At 32.8% G+C, this 21674-nt stretch overlaps 1 protein-coding gene and 1 pseudogene across 1 annotated transcript; both read right to left on the bottom strand.

The window, feature by feature from the left end:
* Window positions 1-4165: 4165 nt before the first annotated feature.
* On the bottom strand, window positions 4166-6825 carry LOC128163467 (E3 ubiquitin-protein ligase TRIM71-like). Its single transcript, XM_052827071.1, has 2 exons — window positions 6752-6825; window positions 4166-6377 (listed from the first exon to the last, which is right to left on the bottom strand). The coding sequence occupies exon 2, from the start codon at window positions 6341-6343 to the stop codon at window positions 4679-4681; it is 1665 nt and encodes a 554-aa protein (XP_052683031.1). The 5' UTR covers window positions 6344-6377; window positions 6752-6825; the 3' UTR covers window positions 4166-4678.
* Window positions 6826-9687: 2862 nt separating this feature from the next.
* Window positions 9688-11977, bottom strand: LOC128163312 (uncharacterized; annotated as a pseudogene).
* Between the last annotated feature and the right edge of the window lie 9697 nt (window positions 11978-21674).

The raw sequence follows: 21674 nt of genomic DNA, 5'->3' as shown, positions 1-21674 counted from the left end.
TATGAGAGACTACACGCACAAAATAGTCCATACAGTTACATATATGAACGTGCAGCAGTTGGGTCAATCCTGTGTATGCCTTGCAGACTTAAATTTTCCATAGAAGTCAATTTGGCTGTTTCTTTTAGCTAATGTAATGATGACAAGAGATTCAAGGGGCCTAGGTTTGCACCACTATCTTGTTCGTAATTATTTTTCCCTTCCTGTTACATTAATTGACATACATTTTCCAGGTAATTACTTTAAATCAATTTATAATATTGAGACCTTTCCAAATTGAATGATCCATACAACTTAAGTTGACTCGTATGAAAGATGCAACTCAAATGCCTTTGTTTAAAATTATGTTCAACACATTCCAAGTTATTATCATTCAAAATGAAAATTAACTATGTTTTGGTAAAAAAAATTCCTTTAGCTCACCTAAACTGAAAGCTCAAGTGAGCTTTTCTGATCACTTTTTATCCAGTATCCATCTTTCTATCTGTCTGTCTGTAACTTTTATACGTTTTCAACTTCTTAATTCTCAAGAACCACTGGGCTGATTTCAATTTAACTTGGGTGAAGAAGATTCATGTTTATTAAAATGACTGGCCACACCCTCTTTTAAAGGGACTTGCACACGATTTGAGATCAACAATTTTATTTCTATTTTTTATGTATAGAATGGTGAACTGGTGCATATTAAATGATTGACCAAAATATTGAATGTTAAAGTCAAGTTTCAAGCGAGATACATAGGTAAGAATAGATTGTAATGTAAACAAAGCTCGAGTCGATCTTTTAGTTGTTTACAAAAAATGTAATGTAGAGAATTACCATTTCTTAGACAAAATGACATGTAAAATCAAATTAAACTAATTCAATATCTTCATAAATACTATTATCAACAAAAGAAAGATACATTTAATTGAAACTTACACCAAAACAACACATATGTAAACAAGAGGCCCATGGGGCCACATCGCTCACATGAGCAACAATGGGCGTTCAAAAGATATTGTGCAATATGGTCCATCGGTTGAATAACAAAAAAAATAAATATTGTAAAGTATTCGAATTTTACACTTATTTTTGCATACACGTAATCTTTGACATTGAACCTTCATGGATTATTATTTTTTTTTACCAGAATACGAAAATCCTACGCAAGATATAAAACTAAACATTTGGTAGGGGTACACTGTAAAGTTGGTAACTTCCAATTCCCTATATTTTCGTTCTGCCCCCCCCCCCCCCCACTTTGTAAAGCAATCAAAATATATGAGAGCATATAGGTACATTTTTTTCATCAACTACTTACTAGTTATTGTATTTAAAAAAATAAATATAATTGTTTAATTTTTTTTATTAAAAAATCCTACATGTATAGATGTGAAGAAGAAAATCGTACCTCAATGTGCTCAATTCCTCAAATTAAAAACATTCAAAAAATTTATTTGTCTTCTCCATTATAATTAAATGACTGTTATTTACTTTGCGTACAAACCAGGATAATTTTCCGCTGGGATATTTTCTTAGGAATAGCGATAATTACTTTATCCCCGCAACAGAAATGTGTCAGAACTATGGAAACTGTTTTAAAGATGTCGTTTTTATTTACTCGTGTCTGAAAAACTATCAAAATTGATGTAGATGTCACATTATTTATTGTATAAAGAGGGGGTCCCAGAGAGTAGGTATATACAGAATATCATTCTTTTATTTTGTTTGTACAAGTATTTAACATACTCTAATTCATATAGAATTTCTAATGTTCAACCAAAATTTCAGCGTCAATCGTAGAATTATATGCCAGGTACAGAGCTTACAGTTCGCCTTGGTTTGAGTCATATTTTGTTCACATGAGTTTATTACATTCAGCTTAAGATTTTTAACTCGGTATTTTTTTATTCAGCATTTAAAATGGAAAAAAAGAATGGCCTAAGATTTTCAATTCTTTTATTCACTCAAGACCATTTCACTGGTATTTGAGGTTCAAAATCATTTAATACCAATGAACGCAAACACAGTCAAGGATCACATGTACAGTAGGAGTAATAATGACGAAAAAAGGTTAAGTGTACAATACAATAAGTTGTTAAAGTTGGTTTCTGGAAGAACAGACTTTGAAAATTTTCTTAATAAATATTGACCAATTTTTTACTTTTTTAATCATTAGTTTTAAGATCTGTGTACAAACATAGAATTGTGAGCAAATCTCTGTATCTTGCTTATAATTCGAAGCTTAACACTCAAATATGGTTAGTAAATAGAAATTGTAAACAATTAAACACAAGAAACATGCACTATAACAAATAAAGAACACAATTTATTTTTTCGAAATGAATCATATATATACATGTATATACCTACATATTTCCGTCAGCGATATCAAACTCTATTTAAACTGAATAAACTCGAGAAAATGCCGAGCATCTCAACAAAACCTATTGCATTAATCTACCATTACGCAAAGATAATACCGAATTACCGATAGAATGAATTGTATTTCGGTACTTTTTTGATACATCAGATTTTGCTCAATTTGCGCAGGTAAACAGTTAACTGTTTGATTTACCGAAGTCTCTGTTTGATTTGATACGTAAAAAGCACGAAATACAGACGATAGCTGCCAGGTTACAAAGCATAAATAATGAAAACGAAACGAAAATCAGAACAAGCTAACACCAACGTCATGTGTGAAAACTGTCAACGCATTGAAATATTAAGCCTCAATTTACTTCACAAATTCGGCCCCAATATATTTTGCATGTTTCAACAATTTCCCTTCATACGCGAACTGTTGCATAGCAAGCAAATTTATCATAGTCAGATGGACCCTTTTTCGTATAATGTCATGGCTTCTTTAAACAAAGAACCTCGTTTTAGAAGTATGGAATACGAGTCTTGGTAAAATGGGTATGCAAACCCGGGCCGTGGCAAAATAAAAGCCGGGGCAGATCGGCAATCGTCAATTCCAAATACGCATTATTTTGCAGCAATATTTACAGCGAATACAAATATACTGGTCCATCAAATATCCTGAAATGTTAATGAGATTGGCAGATTAATACCTGCCAATCTTTTGTTTTGCTCAGGCCAAGTCTTGCCTACCCATTTTACCATATGCCGAACCCGAAATTATTAAATTGATTGAAACACGCCTTTCCTTTATTATTATTTTCGTAATAACTCAGATTTGAAACAGAATTAGCACTTAATTTTTGCAATTTATATTTTCCTTCCCATAAGGATAATTTATGCTTAACTACGTTGAATTGGACTAGGTAGTTCTTGAGAAGAAGATTTTTAAAAATGCACCCCCCTTTTTCTACAGTTTCAAGGTTTTCTCCGCTTTGAATACAGATCGGACTTTTATTTCTGCAGTTTATATTCGCCCTCCCATAAGGATGCTTTGTGCCAAATTTGGTTGAAATTGGATAAGCAGTTTTAGAGAAGTTCAAAATGTAAAAAGTTTATAGACGGACAGATGGACAGACAGACGGACGGACGGACGGACGGACAGACGGACGACGGACAAAATGTGATCAGAATAGAAAACTTGAGCTTTCAGCTCAGGTGAGCTAAAAATGACAATATTCAAGCTTTGTTAACAAAACAAAGAATTATGGACTCCGCATCTTGCTTATAACTTAATATTTGACTTTCAAATTTTGACATAGCATTATAAACTTCTATATTTATCAGTGTAAACATTGACAATGGAAAAATAAAATTTGAAAATTTTCAAGTCAAATCGTGACCAAGTCCTTTTAAGGATGATAATTAAAAATCATTGAAAATTTGTTTGTATTTTTCAAAAATTTAAAAATATTTTGCCAGAAAAGCTGGGAACCATTTTTTACAGGATCTATTTTGTATATTTCTCCATAAATTTGATTTCATTATGTCTATTGTTCCTCAGGTAAGTAATGTGGCCCATGGGCTTCTTGTTAAGACAATGAATGAGGTATGCAGTGCAAAGTATTCCCTTCCTAATTTGATACATCTTCCCAAGTCAAGGGTTTCTGATCCGCTCCGTTTTACATAAACAGGGTTTATGTAGAGCGGAGGGGATCAGTAACCATTGACTTGGGAAAATGCATTTGATATTGTTTATACGATTGAACAATTATTCAGAAACAGCAGAGGATCTAAGATCTTTCATTTCTGAAGCTTGTCTTTCTTTACTTCATGTAAAGATAACTTGATTTTACTTTCATCAGTCCTTGAATACCGTTATTGCACATTTGCTTAGAGTCTTCACTTGATAATTCATAAATTTACAATTATAAGTGTTTGATACATACAATTTAAAATATATATAACAAATAGCTAAATGGTATGTATATCATATTAAGTAATGCAACATTGTGATGATTAAATTTAATCTGTTTACATTTAACATAGGTATAAACAAATTTTATTTTTGTTTAGTTTATAATTTAATCATTTCAATCTGCATACATGTGTATATTAATAAAAAACATTAAAAAAGTACAACATTTCGCTTTCACTTATCACATGTGCACAAAACAATCTTTTTTATATAAGTACATGTATATAAGTTATATGAATATACACTCAGTTTGTTTACATCTGTTATACAAGAATATATGTTACATAGGCTCTTTAAATGATCACATTTATATTCACTGCCACAGTAGATACATGTTTGTTGGTTTTAACAAAGCATTTATCTGTTATATTGGATTTTTTTCACTTTACCCGAGTAAAACTCGGCCACAAAGAGGTTGTCCCTGGAGTCCACACATAAACCCCATGGAGTCTGTAATTGACAGTTGTCAATGTAGCGGAGGAACTGGCCATCCTGGTCCAAAATGTGGATGCAGTTGCTGCTGTCTGCTATTAGGATGTGACTCTTGCTATCTGTAGTGATGTCACGTGGACATCCCAAGGTAGCACTAGAGCTATTACCAGTGTAGGTAAACCGGAGTTTCCCGTCCTGGTTGACCACCACTACTGTACGAGCTCTATTGTCTGACACACAGATATCTAGGTTCCTGTTTTCACAGATGTATTTAATGATACCTGTTGAAAAAAGAGGCTGTCCTTTGTCATTGCATTGAATACTCTGTTTCTCTGTGGAGCCAAAGTAACGCATAACTTTTGTTTGTTCATTATTATCACTGTTTACGACAACCAGGAGGTCACCAGATAAGGTACAACAGAAACTAAGAGGTTTCAACCCCTGTACTCTGATCACTGTCTGTATCTGTGTATTCTTTATTATGTTTAAAGTTCTATCACCTTTATCTGTATAAACTAGATCCCCACTCCTTATCACTGCTATGTCCTCTGGCTTGTTCCCTGACTTGGTTTGGACTGACTTCACTAGTTCACCCTGCAGGTTGTAGAGTCTCATCATATAGTCATTACCACATGTCCAAACGTCTTCATCACTCTGACATGACACACGGCGTAATAGATTATTACTTCCAAACTCGGTATTTATTTCTGTGATGACCCGTGGTACATTAATGAGTGGTCTGTCTGGGGGAGAGGACTCTGCATTAGGCGAATCCATTGTGTAGTCATGTTCTTCTGAGTTAATAGATAACGCTGACAGAGAACCAAACAGTTGATAAAGCTGTTCTTTGTTTATTTTCTCAGGGGTAAATTTTGGTAAGTTAGCTGTGATTTTAGGAGGCAATCTTCTCAATTCATCATTCCTGGATTTATAGGCAGAGATGTGACTGACATCATTTGAGTTTAGTAACTTCTTCAGATCAGCAATGCTCTGTTTGATTACAGAAATAGTGCGCTTGATTTCATTTTCCTGTTTATTTAGTACAGTCAGATAATTGGAGTCCATTTCATCAAGATCTGATTTTAGTTTCTTGATCATGGTGTCTATTTCTCTGTGCAAGTCTTCCTCATGTTTCTCAATAGCTTTTGTCAGTTTCTTGGAGTTTTCATTCAGATCAGCTTTCATAACTAGGATGATAGATGCAATCTCCTGATATTTAGGAGAGATGGATTTCTCTAGTTCTTGTAAATCTCTCAGTATGATTTCTTTTTGGTTTTCTAGTGTTTCCACCACGTCAATAAATTCATGACCTTTGTGTTCTTCAGAAGAAACACACTTTACACAAATAGGAATGTCGCATTGTTTACAGAAAAGTTCACATATTTTTGAGGAATGTCTTTGACATTTAGTGTTAGATCCCCGCCTTTTGAATGGCACCACTTTGTGTTCTGTGGATTCGTCTGATAGATGCTCCCCCACACAGGCTTTACACAGATGTATGTGACAAATGTCACAGTACATAGGAGGGACCGGAGTCTCACACAGATGGCACCGTAAGACATCCTGGGCCCAATTACCCTTGGGGTCCATGCTGAAACACCTTAATTGAATTTTTAATAAGATTCTGGAAGAAAAAAAAAGTTATAATCATTTATGCGTATATTGCAGTTTTCATTCGTTTCACTCTTTTATTCACGGCAAAAAAAAAAAAAAAAAAAAAAAAATTGGCCACATGCGCTTGTTTTTGTAAGAAAAGTTCGGATGTAGTATGATAAAATCATTTTTTTTTATCATAATATACTATAGAGTACTATTATATTATCGGTTATTCAGAAAACTTTATTGCAGAAACAAGTGCCCCATATTCTAGGCCTAGATTATGACATGGCTACGCAACATTTAGTTTTTACGTTTATCATTATGTTAAGGTTATATTTAACCTTTATAGACCAAACGACAGTTTGCTGCGATAAATTAGCTACATGTACAAATACTTACTACATGTTGTGCCCTACTTTTCTGTGAATAAATTCCAAATCTGTACAAATCAACATGACGATCCTTGTAATTTTATTTCCTGGTCTAGCATTACCATCACGTGATTGAATTTACGCCTCCTTTAGAATCAAAGTACTGAAAGTACTGGAAGTGATTAGCATGCTTGTTGAAAAAATCGCAAGATTTATATATTGAAGTACAGTAGTGGTAACGTACAAAAAAACGAAAATACCCCAATACTAACCAATATACATGTATTCTCTTTCCTGGGGTACCATTGTGTGTTTTTTTTCTTCTCAACATTGATTAAAAATTTGTATTTAATAGTCAGGCTTCAGGTTTATCCGAGTTCATATTATTCATATTTTTATTCATTGATAGGATGTATATGTAAGATTTAACACAGGTTTTTTAAATTTTGAACTCACATTGGCCCGAGTATGTCGTTACATGAACACTCATTTGGAGTATTCGAAATTTGTTTTTTTACATCTTGGTTGCGAAATATGTACATGTATGCATGGCTTGTATTTAGTTTTATTGATTGGAATCATCAATTAGGATATTATTTCAGAAAACAAATCTGCTTCACAAAAAATCTATTTTTGACAAAAACGTATAAAATCTACGAGTTTATGCTTACGTTACTTTAGTATATCGCGGGTCACTTACGGATATTTTGTAGCTAAAATGGTAAACACGATCGGACAGAAATAATGTTTTAAACGTTACAGTTCGTATTATTACCATAAAGTAAAAAATAGGGAATTATTACGAACACCACTTATACATTGCCAATTACATACACTGTGTAAAATAATGGGCAAAACGTACAGAAGCCAGAATTAATGTCGTTGATTACCATCATAATGTTTGTTTTAATTTAGTACTGTACAGCTAACCTACATTTTGAAATAAAACAATCGTACAAAACCGATAATTGGCAAGTTTCGGTATTCCTATAAACTGAATCAGCTAAACAATGAAACAAACGCCATACACATTTCTTACCAGTGTCAAATCTGCCCACCACATATATCAAGCACAAATGCATACTATACAGTAAGTGTTTGAAAACAATTATTCGTATATTTCGGTGTTTTGTTTTTTAATTTATCTCTGTCTGCAAAGGTCGACTAGCAATATAGTTCAATATCTTTGATTTGCATTATTATTAAAACGTGTTGTAAGCCTTCATTTATTATGTTTTATTATTTGGTATTATTTTATGGTTGAATTTGTACACAGGTGATAAATAAAATGTTGAGAATGTTTTCTTTTAGTTTTTTTATTTTTGCTGAATTTTTAAAGGAAATATGTTCAAGGGTCATGAAAGACTTTGAATCAGGTAGTACTGCATCAGTAGAATTTGTTTAAGTATAGAAAGATAATAATGGGTAAAGAAGTTTGAAATATTTAATCTAAAACTTTTTTAAAACTCTTGATTTTATAACATTGGTGCACTTTAAAATAAAAAATAAATCACTGGAAATGTATTCACTAAATAATGTCCGTAAAACGTGGAAATAAATTGCACAATGTTTCAATGTATTTGTATTTTCATTTTCCATTCTGTTGCTTTGGATCAGAGAATAAAGGTGGCTTGAGACACTTTTATTTAAAGGGGATAAAAGTACACCAAAAAGTACTCTTTGATTTAAAATGTGTAAATACTAAAATGTAGTTTTTATTATAACATGCAAATTTAGATTTCTTACATGTATAGGTACAATTATATACTAAGACACCAACTCGTTTTAAACTTAAAACTTGAAGATAAATAAATTCTGTTTCAACATACTGGTTGGACTACGTTGCATGTCAATGTTTTAACACAATCAAGTGAATAAAATATTTCAACTGTTTGTTAAGGATCCTCGACACCCCATGACTTTTACTGAAATGACAGTACGTTACAACATGGCGATTTGAACACATTGAGAAATATTTGGTGACAATCTCTGTGTCGCAATGGGTGTAGCTTCAGTCTACCAACCTGCAGGTCCCGAATTGGAATACTGGAGGGTTTTTTCATTTTTGGGAGTTAATTTCAATCAACTCTCCTATGCAGTTATTCTGGAAAACCGAAAGTGAAACAGTGTTTGGACCTAAGCACGAATCATCACCGCTGACAAGACTTAGTTCTCGATAATAATCAATAAATTCGCTGTAATGAATTCTGAAGCACTGTTTTTCAAGGAAACTTATTTATAAATACCGTGAAAATAGTAAGATTTTAAATGGTAGGAACAATTTAGATATGTTTGTAGTGGTATGTATTCCTACGCTAGAGACTACAATAGTCTCGTTCAACTAGACGATCGGTGGTTTCCATAAATTTTCGACAAGCAGAGAATCTCTCTTGCTTGTCGGAGATTAGCGGAGACAACCGAGCGTTTGGTTGAACGAAACTAGAGTCCAATATTGCTTGGATCCATAGCATTTTTCAGAAATATTTCGATTACTGATACATACCTTGATGGAATTAATAGTATCTTTAAATATTACACGACATGATTCATATGGGTTTTATCGAAATTTTTTTCGGAAAAGTCCGAGTATTCATATTATAAAAAATGCGCGTAATTCAAATACATATATACATGTATAAGAAACCACTTACCATGCAAAATAACGTATCTTTGATTCCAAAATAAATAATAATCGATAAAATCAACTCCCGTCAGTACTTCAGTACTTTGATTTATGAAGAGCGGTAAAATTCAAAAAGTTGATTCCCCCCAAAATTGAAAGTTTTTGTGGTCATTTTCAAGTCGAACACATGCTAAAAATCCATATCTTGAAGTAATTTAGAAAAATGGGCTTGTATGCAGAACTTCTCCCAGGTGTGTGAAGGACCCTTAAAATATCAAAGATATAAAATCTTACATTTTGGTACATTTCATTGTTTATTGAAATAGATATTATTCTCTTGATATTACAAACATTTTATCAATGAAGTATACAGTTTTCATTTCTATGAATGTATTCTCTTAAATATATTTTATATAATATATCAATAAACATATTTATGGTAGTATGGGACACCTCCATATTGTAACGTTCTTCCTATCAAAATAAGTTATAGAATTCGGTATGGTTTTATAATTTTTTTATTTTCAACAATCGTTACCAGCGTATTGTAATTGGTTTGATCCTTAACTTTGAATCTTTAAGTCGTGATTTGTGCTTGGGTTTTTATAATTTTTACCTTTCAAAAATGTTTTAAAACATACCTTTTGGTCAAATATTGTTAAATTTAAGAATTCTAAACCGAGTAAAGTTTTTTAAATTATAATGTATTTTCGTTTGCATTAAAACACACAGATCTCCCATATACCATCTTAAATCACAAATATGTGTTAATGGTAAACATTTTATCGATTTAATTTTGTAATATTTTTCTTCTAAAAATAATAGTTGTAATAAAAACATTCACATTTTTTAAAATCAACAAACATATTTCCATCAGAAGACATGCATAGACATTAAATGTATAAACACATTAAATACTTAATCAACAATACGATAATTGGATTTTATAAGCATTCATTGAACATGATAAAAGAATTGATTCATTTACACAAACAATATGTTCATATACATTCAGTTTATCTACAAAAACAATGCATATCTATTTCAGTCATTTTTTGTCGTGTATACATGTAACAGATTTAGTTTAACTTTTCACTCCTTTGCTCACTGTTTTACATACGTTTTATTTATTGCTGTTTACTTACTTGATTGTCTTTATTTTACCCGTTCCCGATTCTGCAACAACGAGGTTGCCTCGGGTGTCAACACACAAGGCCCATGGAGTCTGTAAATCACAGTTGTCAATGTAGCGGAGGAACTGTCCGTCCTGATCCAGGATGTGGATACAGTCGTTGTTACGGTCTGTTATCAGGATCCGACCCTGGCTGTCTGTTGTGATGCCGCGAGGACCAAATGATCTCTTGGTAGTAGAAGAAAGACTTGTGAAGGTAAACCGGAGTTTCCCAGCCTGATTGACAACCACTACTGCAAGCAATCCAACATCTGACACACAGATATCTCGGTTCCTGTTCTCGCAGATGTGTTTATAGTTTATGTTTATACGAGATGAATAGAGAGGTTCTCCTTTGTCATTATATTGAATACTTTGTTTTTCTGTGGATCCAGAGTAACGCGCAACTTTTGTTTGTTTGTTATCTTCACTGACCATGATAACCAGGAGGTCATCAGAGGAGGTACTACAGACGCTGCGAGGTATCCACCCCCGTAGTCTGATTAATGTCTGTATCTGTGTATTCTTCACTATGTTCACAGTTCTTTTACTCTCATTAATATACACTAGATCCCCACTCATTGTGACTGATATGTCCCGGGCCGACTCTCCTGGCATGGTTTCGACTGACTTCACTAGTGTTCCCTGCAGGTTGTACAGCCTCATTATTTTTCTTCCAACATTCATCAAAATATCTTCATTACTCATACATATGTATGCCACAGAGCTTAATCGATTACGATTTTCAAACTCATGTTTTATTTCTGTGATGATCCATGGTTTATCAATGAGCGATCTGTCCAGGAGAGAGGACTCAACATCGGGAAACTCCATTGTGTATCCATGTTCTTCTATTGTAATAGGCAATGTCGACAAAGAACCAAACTGATGATAAAGATGCTCCTCATTCATTTTCTCAGGGTTAAAGGATGGTAAGGAAACAATGAGTTTAGGAGGCAATCTTTTGCAATCAGCATTCCTGCATTTGTAGGCAGAGACAAGACTGACATCATTAGAGTCCATTAACTTCTTCAGATCATCAATGATCTGTTTGATTTCAGAAATGGTGGCTGTGATTTCACCTTTCTGTTTATTTAAAAAAGCCAGGTGTTATGAATCCATTTCAGCAAGGTCTGATTTTAGTTTCATGATTATGATGTCTATTTCTCTGTGCTAATCGTCTCCATGTTTGTCAATAGCTTTTTTTAATTTCTGAGAGTTTTTATTTAGATCAGCTCTTTGTCTTGGGATAATAGCAGCATTTCGAAATATTTAGGATAAATGAACTTCTCAAGGCTTTGTAAATCTTTGAGTATGATTTCTTTTTGGTTCTTTAGTTTTTCCACAATGTCAATAAATCCATGACAGTTGTGTTCTTTAGAAGAAATGCACTTTACACAAATAGGAATGTTGCATTGTTCACAGTAAAGTTCACATATTTTTGAAAAGTGTTTTGACATTTCGTAGTAGATCCCCGTTTTTCAAACAGCACCACTTTGTGTTCTATGGATTCGTTAGATAGATGTTTCCCCACACATGGGCTACACAGATATATTTCGCAAATGTCACAGCACATACACTCTGTGGGAAGTACCGGAGTCTCACACAATAACACCGTAACACATCCTGGGCACCACTTTGTGTTCTTTGGATTCGTCTGAGAGATGTTTTCCCACACCTAGACTAGGTCCATGCTTATAGACACCTTGACAAGATTTTAAAAAACGAAATCTAAAAAAAATTATTTTTCAATATATTTCAGCGTATGTCAGTTTTCCACAAATTTCAAATCTGTGCAAATCAAGGTGATCCTTGTATTTTGACGTTCTGGTATAGTGTCACCATTACGTGCTTAAGGTGACACCCCCTTTATCTCTGATTTGGAAAGCAATGCGTCGTAAACTATGGTAATAAATCACTCATACTCTAAAAACATTATGTCTTGGTAAACAATTTGAAAATATATATGAACTATAACCTTAAATCTTTACAAATTAAATTGACACATCGTGACGGCGGACATAATGTGACGGCGGACATAACGTGACTCAACATATGCCATTTGTTATATCCTTGCAGCTCATGGTTTAATTTATAATTTTTGAAATAGTAATTAACATGTATATTTTTTCCTATTTTAGCTTTTTTTTAATGTTATAGTAAAAATTTCAAATTTAGACCTAAAATGAATGTGTTAAACGTTAAGAACTGTTTATCTATGCTTAAAAAGAAGAAGATTGAAAAATCAGCTTGAAAAAGGTTTTTAATAGATAAATTGAACCTATATAAACAAAAACAGGGCAAGAGCCTTGTTTACATGAAAAGATTTGTGAGCTCTGTATCTTGCTTAAAACTTAAAGACTGACTCTCAAATCCCATTGGATCATTAGAAATGCATTTCTAAAGCATTGTAAATAATAAAAATAGAAAGATAGAATTTGACGAAAATCGTGACCATGTCCCTTTAAACATAAATGAACAGTTTCTAGCGTTCTAGGTCATAACCTGAAAGAAAGAATTGTAAGTCTATTTCAGTTGCAGCTTACTCTGCTCCTGGGAAGATTTTCAAAGCCGACAGAATGCAGTCTTAAGATAAAACTTTAGAATCTTAAAAGCAACAACAACCTTGTATATATCATTAACAGTTAACATGAACCTGTAAATATATCAAATTGTGTTTCATACAGGCTTGGGGTAATTGTAATCAATCGTAATGATTACTCTTTAAGTTATTCGCAGTAATTAAGAAATGAAGATAATAATTTTTCTATTGATCGACGTATCAAAGAAAAAATTGACCGGAAAACTTCATCAATGCGCGTAGCATTGATATCATTCACTGTGCAGAAAAACTCGTATTAAAACTAGTTTTCATGTGAGATCGCTGGAATATGCAACTGGACATAACCATCCAAGGAAAAGCGATCGTGGACGAAAATAGCTGATATGTCGACAGAGAATAGTATGTATAAGCGACTTTTGTAAACTTTGTGGTAACTAGATAGCCAGTGATGCACTTAAATGGTATATCAGCCGCTTGGAATGCGCAGAAGGAGTTGATGCATCACTCATAGCTTTTCTTTACGACGCTTATTTTGATGACCGATCATCTACGTGTGTAAATGTAAAAATTATCGTTACCAAATTTGAACAGCAGTGTTACCGTGAAAGTTTATAGGCCTATACGTTCGTTATAATATTCCTGGAAAAGGAACAGCCAGCCTCGCTGTAAATTTTGATTGATCTCAAGCAGACGAAATCGTGAGAAGACGCTTAATTTTCTATTTCGTGAATCAAACAAAGTGTTTGGTTAAACTTTCAAGTTTTTATATTCACAAGTTTGCATTTTGTTTGCTGACAATAAAACAGACACAACTTTACATTTTCTTGGCAGTGTTTATCTTGGAAATTCCCGTTCTATAAATAGTGTTAGATCAGAACAGTTGAGAAAAGTAGATCCGGCAAAATTTTATTGATGCAGGTATCAAAGAAATTTTTCGACCAATCAGAAGCGCCGATATCTCATCAAATGAATAAATATTAAATGATTCTGTAATCAAAGATATTTTCGATTACTTGTAATGGTAGTTTAATTGATTACAACAAGAATTGTAAGTGTACGTATAATTTTTGACTACTTTCAATAACTCTTAACATAAATAATTTGTAACGTACATATTGTATGAAAAAAAACATTAATATTTTGTGATGCACATATTTTATTGAAATACACTATTTAAGTGTTGTTTACAATATCATTCAAAGAACAACATGTTGTTTACACGTATAGGCTATCCGTTAATTACGATTTCTTACTTGCTCGTAAAATACAAATATTGGTTCATATGAGTATAAAATCAGATAACTAAATGTTCACTCTGCGTTTCACATTTCCTGGCAGGTTTTTAAATTAATATAATATAACTTTAAAAGACCAGAGCTACCATTAAGAGAGAGAGAGAGAGAGAGAGAGAGAGAGAGAGAGAGAGAGAGAGAGAGAGAGAGAGAGAGAGAGAGAGAGAGAGAGAGAGAGTTCCCAGATCGAGGCCATTCGGCAAACACCGGCCGATTCCGTAACCTACGAGGTACGAATGGGCCGAGGTGTGCCGAGTGCATGTGATCGAGGCATCTACTGCAATGTGATAAACATGTAGGTTATCTATAGGTGATATTACATTCAACATGTATGGATTGATATACTAGTTTCTGAAGTACATACTGGACACAGTTCAAATTGTTTGCCAGATAAGATGAAGTAAGGACCTTGACTTTGTTTTTTATTTCCTCTTTCAGGATTTGGCTGCAGAGAAGACATCCAATTACCTTGATATTACGATAGAGCAGGCATTGCAGCATAAGACTCGGGTAAATCAACGAGGGACTGTGGCTATTTTTGTCCCTCCATAGCTTTTAACTATAGTCATAACTCAACAACAACATCAACAAAATAAAACCCCAAGTAATTTGGACTGAAGGTTAACAGCAAAGATGAAATGAGTGAAAGTTTGTGGAAAAGACTTCAAGTAGTTAGTAGTTTTGAATAAAAAGATCGCTTGATACTTATGCTTTAGAGTGCAATTACTTAACGAGGCCGAGTACAGAACGAGTACGCACGCTTTCGCGCAGCGTTTAATTGTATTGTGACGTCATCTTTTTGCTTGGTTGACGCCATGGCGTGATAGTTTCAACTGCAGATATTCAGCGAAAATTGTTGAAAATATCTCGTTTGATGCGTAAAAATAATGTTATATTGTGGAATAAACATAAATGTCTCGAAGTATAAGCTATATTTGGACTCCGGTCGAAAACGTGAAAAGGGTTCAGCAGGTCTAACCCTCTGTCACGTTTTCTTAACCCACCTACATATAGCTTAATTCATATATTTCAAGACAGTAACCGTGTATTTTATATTGATGACCCTTAATATGTGATGTTATATATTTTTTTATTACTTAGATATGTCTGAATGCTTTAATAATACTATAAAGATCACCTTTTTCGCCTTTCTCAAATAAAAAATAGCCATTATCTGACAAATCTGGGGAAATTGGGCATACAAAAATCAACTTTGATAAGACCCCTGGAACAAACCAGGAGGTAAAAGTTTTTTTTTATTTGACCATTTGATGCCTTTTAGCAATAACTTTAATATGTAGAACAGGAAAAGAAATCCCTAGGGCAGAAGTTTAAAAAAATGTGCAAAATTGATACATTTCAAGCGAAATCCCATAGAGTCCTATGTTAAAGATTAACAAACTTTGAGATGACCCCCTAAACAAACGGTGTGGTAAATGTCTTATTTTTTAATCTTAAAATAATAATTATATCATTAAAAATTCAGGTAAAAAATTTCATTTAAAAATCTAGGGCAGAACTAATTAGACCCGGCCTCGTTAAAGCAACTAGCCGTTGTTTGTTCACACAATGTGACAGTATACATGTGTCTTTCTGCGTCAAGAAACAAAAGATTTTCGCTGAATAGATAAAAATTTCTCTTGAATTTGAGAGAAATGGATTTGATGAGCGCAAAACGTTTTTTTTTCTTTAGGCTTGTTCTGTACTTAGTATTTCTATTTTCTAACATGCCTGTAAAATTTATCTTGTTTCAGGAGAGCTGGTCTGAGGGGATGATGACCTGTAAAAGGAGTGACACTCTGTAACTGGTGATAGAAACGACTATCAAAAGGGAAGTAATCTATTATATTTAGATACACTAAACTCTTATCGTTTTTTTTGTTTTGTTTTTTTTTTTAGACTTTATTAATCTTTTTAAAGGAAAAATATCTTTACACAGATATGGCAAAACAAACAATTTTTCATATAAAAATTTGGATTTTTTCTCTACTAAATGATTTTTAGAACACCAATAAAACATATACTCAGTATCTGAAAATCTAAAGAAGATGCAATGGTTAATTGAAAGAACGGGGAGGTTTTTATGTTTTCAATAAAACCTTTAAGATAACTTGATAAACTTGAAGTGTTCATAATTAGTACCAGGCGTCCCTTACATCGCTCAAGGGCATTCGTACAAATGTTTTAGGTATTGAAACTTGAAATGGCAGTAAATCGAGATTGAACGGGGTTGTATGTAGGGACTTTTGATGATTTATCCCCTTGTTTTTGGTCAGGTTCACCGTCTGATTGTGGTTGATTATGAACAGAGGATGTTTGGTGTTGAGACTCTTTCAGATATCTTGAATTATCACAAATTCAAACAATTTGATGATTTTTGTAGGTGCTAACTATTAACATGATCAATGTAGATTCCTGGTGAAAATTTATCAATTGAAAATGTAATGTAAAACTGAAGACAATGAATATTTCAAATGAAGTAATTGAATAATATGATAGATGTTAAAAAATAAACAAGTATTGTATTGAGCGATCATAGTTAACAAGAAGTTCTTTTCTTATCGAGGCGATTTTGTGTCCAAAAAAAATCCTGATTAAAATGGAGGACATTGTTCGAAGGAAGAAAACAATACATGTAACCAGCGATGCCAATAAGAACTGGATGATGGCCACGCATGGCTCCCCAATATCTCTATCAAATAGAGGCCAGTCATTTGGATTATATGATCCCCTTTAAGGGTTTCCCCCGTTCTGATGGAGCAGTGATCAGGCAGGGGGTGGGAGGGGTATCATCTGGAAACTTTATCATCTAACAGCTCGGGCCAAGAGAGAACGGCATCATTTATCTATCAGGCATTACAGGAAGTTAAAGGACTGTGCTTTCTGTTCCTAGCGTTACTTGGATTTTATAACGAGTCTCTAGATACCATCACCAAGGAATAGAAATGTCTGTGATTTGATTGGCAGTTGACATGGCAACTCTTCATTCATTTAAATTTAAAATGTATACTCACCAAAAAAAGCGTATTTTTTTTCACAAGAAAATTAGATACATGTGCATTCAAGCATATGGTATTTTCTTTATTGCATTTAAAATAAGTTCAAATTAGAAAAAGGTTTTTTTATTTCCAGATTAAGACTATTTAGTGTAAAACGAGAAATGTTTATGTATATTGGGCATTTGAATAAGTAACTAAGCCTGGTATATGCATCTTCTACCTCTTTAAATATAGAGAGATTTGGATGAGGAAAAAATATGAACGTGTCTGATCCTTATATCAGCATATAGTTTGCTTGTACTATTCATATTTTGTTGTTTATAATTATTCCAGTTGACATCATCTGTTCAAAGTTTGTTCATTTGTAAAGCGTTTCATACCAAGAGAGAATGTAGCCATACCATTGTTTGTTGATGAATGTTATCTTGTTCTTTTTGGCTTACAAACAAGACTGTCAGACAGATCTTGTTACAGTGTTTTTGATTGGATGAATGTGATTGTTAGCCTTATTTTGATTGAATGACACATAATAAGCAGTCTGATTGGCTGTTTCATTTGTGAGAAGTGCTGTGATATAATTTACAACAGTAGCATCATTTAGATAGTTGTAAACATTGTAAAGAAATTATATAGCTCAATTAATTGAATTGACCTGCTGAAGACTTGAGAAAAACCTTACACATCTGAGTACACTGTATATATACATGTCAAGTGCTTCATCACCCCAGGTCATGATTTTCATGGTTTTCGGGTTTTAAGGAAATGGGTAAATTTCCCAAATAAGGTTGTGTGATTGTCCAAAAAAAAAATTCACATTAAAACAAAATCAAGATTTCTTGTGTTTAATTTTTTTTTACAAACAAATATTGTTTCAATTATATAAAATGTTTGATATAGTTTTTAACTAAAAATTTTCTGTTAATTGATTGAACATTAAAACAGTGGAATTTTATTCAAAACTGTACAACTAGCAGCGATTTAAAAGAAATTGATGCATTCTGTCAGTGCTACTGTCATATTAAGGAATCTTCCCTTACTCATAATTTAATTTTGTTTTTAGGAAATGTGTGTATAACACAATCTCAGTATTTTTTCACTTAATTTGTAAATTGAAATACTAGTGTATATCATTATTTATGGGATATTAATATTTTGTTTTGGTATAAACTTACCAGTAACTTTTGAAGGGTCATAGTTGAAACAGTTTAAATGAGTAAAGAAAAGCTTTCTTGTCGCTTTTGGCCAAGGTTATACTGATTTAAAGAATTTCTTTTTGAAAAGCTTTATTTAAAACAATCACAAATTAGATATTTCATTTGGGATGGGGGAAGGTAAAGATTAATCAAGGGTGAAACTATGCAACCCTCACCTGTATTTGATTTGTAATTAGCACAGTAAGTTTGTGAGTCTACTCTTCTTTTCTTTTGATGTTTTATTTCAATGACGACTGTGGCACAATTTTCTTGTAATATTGTTGTTGCTGCTGGGTATGTTCAAAGACTTTCACTTCTTCTACTTTTAGAATAATTCCATTGTTATGTTTTCATCAAATGTTCATTATTTTTTCCTTGCACCAAGAGCTACATTTATTAAGTTACACAATTTGAAATTTAAAAAAAATTATTTTTGTGAAATAATTAAGAATAAAAAAGGTTTTTAGAAAATGTTCGTTAATAAAATTTGACAGCTAGGAAAATTCAGGCATTTCTTCATTCATTTGAACTTCATTCACAATTTGTATACAAAGAAATTTGGTTCTTATGCAAGACAGAGAGGGAACGAAAGTCACAAATGGGGATTTGACAATTATTTCTCAAGATTAAAATGTTGTAATGAAAGAAAATGACAATAAAATGTTGAGAACTCTTTCTTTGTAGTTTTTTGTGTTGAATTAATAATGTAGGTTCAATGTCAACAAAGGTGTTGGAATTACTTTGGTACATCAGATGATTCTTGTATTTAAAAAAATCTTCGAAACATTTTGATCTTAGCTATTTTCAACCAGTAGCAGTTTTTGGCATGCAACTTTAATCACAGATATTCTTTAAAAATTGAATAACACACACTGGAAGAGGAAATATTAATGTGCATGACGCTTGAAAATAAATGATAAATATATACAAATGCTTTAGGCTCCAAACTATCGGTTCTCGAGAGGGGGGATAAAGTATGATTAGGCAGAAAGATACTTTATTTCGTTGTTACAATATTTGCAAAGAGGAAGAACTCGGTTTTCATATTATATCTGAAAGTTGTAAATTAAGGTATTACCCTATTTTAATATGGCAATAAAACTGATAAATGCTGCAACATTTGATCCAATGCGACGTGCATGAGAAGCAATATATTTAATTAGTTTTCTTTAGCTTTAGCAAATTAAGAGGGGGTCACCCCTCCCCGAACCTTTGGTGATCAATATTTAAAAAAAAAATTATAGTTTAACTGCAGAAAAACCAGTTTTTGTTGTTCATAGATTCAATCATATGTCAAGTATAGCTAGAATATTTCAAAAAGGCGTTTTAAAATCCTGCCAAACCCAGACCACCAGCTCATTTCTCCCTCTCTTCAACAAATCCCACACTGTACTGGTACTGTGTGTACGTATGTCATTGTTGTACAAGTAGATAGAGGAGAAACTAGTTTTATTTTCTAATATTTGGAGCCAGATGGCATACAATTTTCCATTGATTGGAAAAAAGTTCTAAATGAGAGATAACACTCACAAAATAGCCCATATAGTTTCATTGATGAACGTGCAGCAGTCTGGTCAATCCTCTGTATAATTTAAAGGGGCATGGTCACGATTTTGGTCAAATTCTATTTTTCTGTTTTTATTATTTACATTGTACAATACTCTAGGAATGCATTTCCAATAATCAATTGAAATTTGAGAGTCAGTCGTTGAGTTATAAGCAAGATACAGTGCTCGCAATTCTTTGTCATGTAAACAAGGCTCTGTCCTGTTTTTGTTTCAGCTTTTCTGGCAAAATGATTTTTAATATTTTTTTTTTAATCAACATATTTTCATTAATTCTTAATAATCTCCCCTAGAAAATAGGATGTGTCGGTTCATTTTAACAAACAGGAATCCACTTCATTAAATTATTTTTTTAGAAAGGTTGGTTAAAATTGGCCAGGTGTTTCTGGATATGAATACAAACATGTAAAAGGTTTACATACAGACAGACGGACGCCAGACAAAAAGTTCATGATCAGGAAAGCTCACTTGAGCTTTTAGCTCAAATGAGCTTATAATGTAGATAACATTTTAAACTGTGCACCCACAGCCCCCCCCCCCCCCCCCAATTAACTTTCAATAAACTAGCACTTGGATTTTTATGGAAAGAGGGATAACTCTAATTTACTTGATTTTTTTCTCTTGAATAGAAATGACAATTCAATTTTCAATTACATTTGCAGTTATGAGAGTCAGACCGGTTCAAATACTGGCGCCAGATAGTTCAGCGGGTAGAACATCTGACAAGAGATTCAGGGGGCCTGGGTTTGAACTCCTGTCTTGTTCGTAATTATTTCTCCCAACCTGTTACACTGGCATACATTTTTCCAGATAATTACTTTAAATCAAGTTAATATTGAGACCTTTCCATATTAAATGATCCATACAACTGTAGTCCACTCGTATGAAAGATGCAACTTAACTGCCTTTGTTTAAAAATTATGTTCAACACATTCCAAGTTATTGAAATTGAATAATTATTCAAAATGAAAATTAACTATGTTTTAGTATTTTTTTTTTCTTTTTTAGCTCACCTAAGCTGAAAGCTCAAGTAAGCTTTTGTGATAACTTTTTATCCAGCATCCATCTTTCCATCTGTCTGTCTGTAACTTTTTTACGTTTTCAACTTCTTCTCAAAAACCACTGGGCCGATTTCAATTAAGTTTGAGTGAAGAAGATTCATGTTTATTAAAATAAATGGCCACACCCTCTTCTAGAGGGACTTGCACACGATTTGGGATCCAACATTTTATTTTTTTTATTTTTTATGTATAAAATGGTGTACTGGTGCATATTAAATGATTGACCAAAATATTGAATGTTGAAGTCAATTAAGTTACAAGCGAGATACATAGGTAAGAATTGATTGTTATGTAAACGAAGCTCGAGTCGATCTTTTAGTTGTTTACAAAAATGTAATGTAGCGAATTACCATTTCTTAGACAAAATGACATGTAAAATCAATTTAAACTAATTTAATATCTTCATAAATACAATTATCAACAAAAGAAAGATACATTTGATTGAAACTTACACCAATACAACATGTACACATATGTAAAAAAA

The sequence above is a fragment of the Crassostrea angulata genome, chromosome 9, assembly GCF_025612915.1.
Source record: "Crassostrea angulata isolate pt1a10 chromosome 9, ASM2561291v2, whole genome shotgun sequence".
NCBI classification, from domain to species: domain Eukaryota; kingdom Metazoa; phylum Mollusca; class Bivalvia; order Ostreida; family Ostreidae; genus Magallana; species Magallana angulata.
The sequence above is the reverse complement of the archived record's forward strand: the minus strand, read 5'-3'. Positions and strand labels throughout refer to the sequence as shown.

Bases quoted from the DNA above. Each gene is read 5' to 3' on its own strand.
- LOC128163467 (XM_052827071.1), bottom strand. From the start codon at position 6,343: ATGGACCCCAAGGGTAATTGGGCCCAGGATGTCTTACGGTGCCATCTG.